The sequence below is a fragment of the Oxyura jamaicensis genome, chromosome 22, assembly GCF_011077185.1.
Source record: "Oxyura jamaicensis isolate SHBP4307 breed ruddy duck chromosome 22, BPBGC_Ojam_1.0, whole genome shotgun sequence".
In the NCBI taxonomy this organism is placed as follows: Eukaryota; Metazoa; Chordata; class Aves; order Anseriformes; family Anatidae; genus Oxyura; species Oxyura jamaicensis.
Genome location: NC_048914.1, coordinates 1,119,921 through 1,125,941, shown reverse-complemented (window position 1 = coordinate 1,125,941; position 6,021 = coordinate 1,119,921). Strand labels below are relative to the sequence as shown.

General features: G+C 65.4%; 1 protein-coding gene across 1 annotated transcript in view; it reads right to left on the bottom strand.

Annotated features, from left to right (window-relative positions):
- Positions 1-2,867: 2,867 nt before the first annotated feature.
- ARID5A (AT-rich interaction domain 5A) overlaps positions 2,868-6,021 on the bottom strand; it is a 3,754-nt gene continuing 600 nt past the window's right edge. Inside the window, exons 2-6 of the mRNA XM_035345214.1 lie at positions 5,580-5,748; positions 5,419-5,471; positions 5,230-5,327; positions 4,990-5,137; positions 2,868-4,773 (exon numbers count right to left, since the gene is read on the bottom strand). Of these exons, the coding sequence (XP_035201105.1) occupies positions 3,481-4,773; positions 4,990-5,137; positions 5,230-5,327; positions 5,419-5,471; positions 5,580-5,634 (1,647 nt within the window). The 5' untranslated portion in view covers positions 5,635-5,748 and the 3' untranslated portion in view covers positions 2,868-3,480. The remainder of the gene's footprint in view (positions 4,774-4,989; positions 5,138-5,229; positions 5,328-5,418; positions 5,472-5,579; positions 5,749-6,021) is intronic.

Below are 6,021 nucleotides of genomic sequence, written 5' to 3'. Positions count from 1 at the left end.
AGCTGTGGGCTTGTTGGATGCTCTGGGTGTTTGGAGGAGACCAGTTCTGTTCAGGGCCTAATTTCTCCGGTTTCTCTCGCCATGGACAGACAAAGCAGCGTGCAGGCAGGGAAAAATTCACGCTGTGGGTCCTGGGAGCAGGCTGGGCAGCAAGCAGGGAGGCTCCTCCTGCCGCTGCCGTCCTTCCCTATGTCCCTCCTCCGGGTAGAAATTCCCTTCTACTTCTGGAATAGTTGAATTTGTTGAAAAAGACCTGAATTTACGTGGGGGCTCAGCACCAACAAGCAGGGGAAAGCACCGGGGCCCTGAGCAGGTTGAGCTCCAAACGGGGGAAGCAGCAGGAGGGGCACCACAGAGGTGCTGAGCCCCACACTGGGTCCCCAGGGGATGAGGTGAGGCTGGGTTTGGTGGTGTCGAAGGTGGTTTCCCAGGGCCTGTGTCTCCTGGGGCTGTCACTGGGCTCCTGGGGGTGCTTTCACAGCACAGAGCTTAGGGCTGTGATTTTGGGGGACTTTCTGTGGCTATCGGGGCTAATCCCAGTGCCCAGTGCTACGGCCCTGAGCCCTCAACACTCGCTTCCCCCGAGGGATGTGGGGCGTGAGGTGGTGTTTGCCATCCGAGATGCGTTCAGGGAGCGTGAGCCCGTGAATGGGATTCTGCGGTGCCGGGGCAGCCCTGCGGTGCCGGGGCAGCCCTGCGCTCCCCACCCCGCTGCGGGCACGTTTCCGAAATCTCCGCTCACTTCCTCATCCCGCTGGCTCGTGAGAAGGTCCTATTTTTGGCTCTGCCGAGCTGAGACAGCGACCGGAGAAAGGGTGATCGGTGCGAGGAGCCTGGAAAGCAGCAGGGGACAAACATCTCAGCCTTGGGTTGGGTTTGCTCATCGCGAGAGGAGGGAGATGGCACCAGGCTCGTCCCACCCTTCCTGCGCTGTCCGTGTACCTGCTCCGGATGCTGGCCAGCTTTTGGGGAACTCGTGGCCTTCAGAGCCTCGCCGCCGCCTCTTGTGCACTGGACTTCGCGCCTCCACGCTGGTGAGTTGTGGTCTTGAGGGTGCTGAGCAATGAGCTCGAGGTTTGCCCTTTCGCTGCACCGCTCTCCCGAGCCCTGCTGCCCCCAGGGCCTGCCTCACCTCCCCCCTCCTTTTCCCTGGGGTTTTGTGGCCAAGTGGGCAGGATTTTATTTTGCCAACCAGATGGGTTCGGTCCAGGCAAAGCCTCTGCCGGGGGGGGGGGGGGGTTGTATCCAAATATCCTCGGGGTTGTAACTGGGAGGCCAGGCAGCGCCCAGCTGAGCGGGCGGCTGCGGACCCGTTGCTCTCCTGACTTCACGCTGGTCCTGCTCCGAGCCCTGCCGCTAACCGCTGCCATCTGCACCCAGTCGGGGGCACGCGATGGTTAAAAGGGGGGACTAGATGCCCTGAGCTCCAGAACTCATCACCTCCTGCTTGCTCTCTTCCCCAGGTGGCCTTGCACCTCCCAAAAACACCTGGACCTTTCCGACAGGACCGAGCACCGAGCGGGGACCGGCCGGCTCTCGGCTTGCTTCCCGCACCGCGGCTGCACGAGGGGCACCGTGACCTGCTGCGGGAGGCGAGGGGTGGCCACGGGGCCCAGCTCTGCCGGTCCCCCCGGGGATGGATCGGGGCAAAACGCAGCCTGGATGAGCTTAAACTGAGAGCCCTACGGACAGAGGCGTGCGCACGGCTCCTAAAAGCTCGCTCAGCTGCTGCCCTGCAGTGCTTTCGAGCAGCCCAGCTATTTTTCCTCGGCTTCGAGTCAGGATTTCCCTGCTGCGGTGCTGCAGTAAGGCTGGGGGGGCTGTGGCATCTCCCATTGCCCTCCGGTGCCCTCGCTCCCAGGCGCAGAGGGAGCGCGGCAGCTCCGAGGGAGCACTCGAGTCCTGGGGCTCACAAAGCCGTACGCCTTTTGGTGGCAACACTTGGGGCACAAGAAAATGCCAGGGCAGCGTGTGTGTGTGTGTGTGTGTGTGTGTGTGTGTGTGTGTGTGTCCGGGCTGGAGGACCCAGAACCCACGGTCCACGATGCTGCTCCGTGTTTCAGCAGCGGTGACGGCTCCTCTCGCCAAGTCTAACCCTAAAAGCATCCCCGTGACCGGCCCTGCCTGGGGATCGTTTTAGCTCTTTTTCTTTCTGTGGAAGCAGCAGCAGTGCTCCTTCACAGCTGCGTCGCTGCTGCTGCTCCGTTTCTCCACCCGATGCCCTCCTTGGGGATGAGCACGTGCCACCGTCGCGTCGCCCTTTCCACGGCTCGCAGCAAGGCGCCAGGATCGCAGTCAGCGTCCGCTCTTGTGGGGAGCGGCTGGCACAAGAGAAACGAGTCCTGAGGGTCCCATGAAGAGTTCAGGTCGTTTGCAATGGCTCGACAGGAGCTCCTGCAGGCAGAAAGCAGCTGGAGATGTGCTGTGCAGGGCTGTGCGGGTTTGTTCCTTCCTCTGGAGTTGTCCTAGGCCACCTGGCCGCCACCAGCGTGCTCCTCTCCTCTCCCCAGCTCACGTCCAAGGTGCCGCCTGCCTGCCTGGCTGTCCGACCGTCCCCTCCCAGATGTTCTCAGCCACGCAGGAGCATTTTGGAGCCAGGAGGCCTCGCTGTGCTGCCCTCAGCCCTATGGCACTGCAGCCGGACACACGGATGCGCCAGGAAAGAGCTGAGATTCCCCAGGGCTGGGAAAAAGCTGCCAAAAACGTTGCAGGAAAATCCCTCCTTCCCCACGGGGCGGGGGCAGCCCCGCAGGTAGGTCTCAGCCCGTTCCCCACGGGTTGCGAAACACCTCCAAGGGTGAGGCTGGTCCCCCCCCAACCCCACCCCGAAAATCCCAGAAATCAAGGACACCCCAAACACCGCCAGGTTGGGACCATCCAGCCAGTTTTATTGTGGGATGCTGCCTTCGCCACCGGCTCAGCCCCTTGGGCTGTTGGAGGTGCGTGGCGGCAGCGAGAGGAGCGGCCGGCACGCTTCTCACGGATGCTTGCTGCGGTCCCGAGCCCCCGAATAACCTCAGGAAGCCCCTGCTCCAGGCAACGTCGTTTCAAAATAAAATCGCATTGCTTCCTAGGAGTGAGCAGGGGCCGTGTACCAGGGAGTTACAGAGCATCCTGGTGGGGTGGGAACATCCACCGCTTGGCTCAGCCTCCTCTCGGTGTTGGCCACGTGAAACTGCACGGGGCACGGCCTCTCTCACGAAATAGAAACCTCTGCAGCTCGCTCTGCTCCCTTTTTTTATATATATATAATATATATATATATATATATAACCTTGTGATAGTGGAAGTTAAGTCACCGGGGAACGATGGCAGATACAAACAGCTCTAAGATCAGGAGTAAAAACGACGCGGTCCAGCTCAGCTCGTCTCTGCCGCGGGACGCGGCGGCTCCCAAGCGGTGATGGGCTCCGGCCACCGCGGCACCCCCGCGGCCACCTCTCTGCGGGGACGAGGCCGGTCCGGATCGGGGCAGAAACCCTACAGCTTGGCATTGCGGTGGAAGGCCGACGCGTGCGGGGTGGCGTAGGTGGGCTGGCTGTGCCACGTCGCCACGGGGTAGAGGCGGTGCTGCAGGGAGCTCTCGTAGGACGTGGGGTAGTGCCCGGGGCCGGTCGCCAGCGGCCGGCACAGCTCTGAGGGCTGCGTGGAGGCGGCTATCAAAGGGCTGGGGAAAGCAGGGATGACGAAGGGGTTGACGGAGAGGGAAGGCATCAGCGGCGCCGCCGAGGTTTTTAGGTGCTCCAGCGGGCTGGCGAAGCTCACCGGGAACCGCAGCATCGCTCCCTTGTAAACGTCCGGGGCTGGAGGCACGGTGGACAGCGGGGCGGCGTAGCCGGGACCAGGCACGATGGCTTTGGGCTTGGCCAGCACCTGCTGGCCCCCGGGCGAGCCAGCGCCCTTGTCCCTGCCCTCGGGCTCCTTGACGAAGGGGGACACAGCCCGCAGCTTCTTGCCGGGGCCGAAAGCCTCCTCCTCCCGGCTCCGCTTGCCCCCCGGCACCGCGGGGCTCTGCGTCGGCGGCACGAAGCCGGCCCCGGGGGGCACCCGGCAGGATTTAACGGGGGTGAAAGCCGCCGGCCGCGGGCCCTCCCCGCTCCACGCTTGCCCTGCTTTGCTCCGCAGGTCTTGGGGCTGCTCCGCGTCCTCCGGCTGCGGCTCCAAAAAATCCTTCAGGCTGGAGAAGTAGCCCCCGAGGGGGTGGCAGCTCACGGGCTTCAGCACCTTGTTGTGGTAGGCGTGGAAGTAGCCGGTGAAGACGGCGGGCGCGGGGCCCCCCTCCTCGGCTCTGGGGTAGGGCTGGCTGTCTCTCCTGCCGGGGGAAGCGCTGGGGACGGATCCCGTGTCACTCCTGCTGCCTCGGGATGGATCCTTAAATCCAGGAGGCTCCGGGCTCCTCCGCTCCTCTGCTGGCCGGGGGGGCTCGGGGCTTGTGCTGGGGTGAGCGTCGCTCGCCGCCCGCCGGCCCTCGGGGCAGTGCCGCTTGTGGCAGTGCAAGGACTCGGCCTTGCTCACCTGGGCCAGCAGCTTCTTCTTGGCCAGCGGGGACATGATGGGGTGGTTGCCTTTGGAGTAAAAGCTGGAGAAGAGCCGTTTGTAGGCTTCCGTGTGGGCTCTGCAGGTGCCCGCACACCCCGCTGAGGGGCTCGGGGCTGGGGCCGCGGGGCTGGCACATCCTTCGGCCGGCCGGCCTCGCTCCAGGGCCTCCACCGGCTCCTCCTTGCTGCCTCCGGGGGTGGCCGCAGCCTCGGGCTTTGCCTTCTCCGGCGGCATCTGCAACCAAAGGGAAATTGGGGTAGGGGTGCTGGCCCCCCCCCCGTCCCCCCTGGGCTCCCCCCCCCGTGTCCTCCACTGCCGGAGGCTCAGTCCTCCGCTCTCCTCCTGCCCCAGCTCCTTCCACGTCCTCCCTCGTGCCCGGGCTGGAGGAAGGGTCTCCAGGGGGTTGGGGGCTGCTCCCACGCTCCATCCCAGCCCCATGGGGCCGCGCACCTGCTCCCGGCCCTTCTCCTTCTTGCTCCTCCTGCTCTTCTCGCCCGTCTCGGCCCCCTTGGAGACCTTGTACTGCTTGCGGGGCTTGCTGGGGGGCAGCGGCTTGTCGTCCTCGCCCTTGAGGTGCCGCACGTACGGGAGGACCAGCCTGCGGGGCGAGCGGGCGGCCGTGAGCGCCGGCCTCGGACGAATCCCGGGGAGGGGAAACTGAGGCACGGCGCGGGGCCGCTGCCCCCCTACCTCTCGTAGTGGCGCCGGGTGCAGGTGGCCGCGCTGGTGCTGCCGGGGCTGCCCCCGAGTTCATCGTACACGTTCTTCCAGAGCCGTCGCCCCGTGACCTGCGGTGGGGACGGGTTAACCCCTGCCCAACCCCCTCCTCCCCCCCTTCGGGTGCCGGACGGCCCCCATGGGTGCTCCCCGGCCGCTTACCAGCTCGTAGGCCCCCAGCTTCTCCACCGCCTTGTAAATCTTCCAGAGGTTAACTGGGAAGAGAGGAGAAGGCGTCAGCGGGGCGCAGCGCCCGCCGGCCCCGCTCCGAGCCCTCACCCCCCCCAAAAAAAAGCCTCCCCCCATGCCCCGTGGGGCCGTACTCTGCTTGAAGCCGAGGTGGGGGATCCTCTCGATGGGCGTGTGCCGGTCCTTCATGAACTTGTAGAGGCTGACGAGGAAGGCCTCCTCCTCCTCCTTCTCCCCGCTGGCCACCGCATCCTCCTCGGACGCCTTCGGCCGCTCGGGGCCATCCTCGGGCAGCGGCGGCTCCCGGGGACGCGGCGGCTCCTGGGGGACACGGCGGTCAGGAGGAACCCCGCACCCCGGGGTGGGGGGCACAGAGAGGTCCTGGAGGGGAAACTGAGGCAGGGCAGGAGCCCCCCCCACCCCCACCCCCCTTTGCAGCCCGGGGGCATTTTCGGAGCTCTCCGTTCGTTACTCGGCAGCCCGGGCAGGCGGCCAAGTTGGTCAAAGCGCTGGAGCCGCGCGAGAACACGAGGAACGGCTTCCAGGAAAACAGAAGGGCAGAAATTCTTGCTCCGT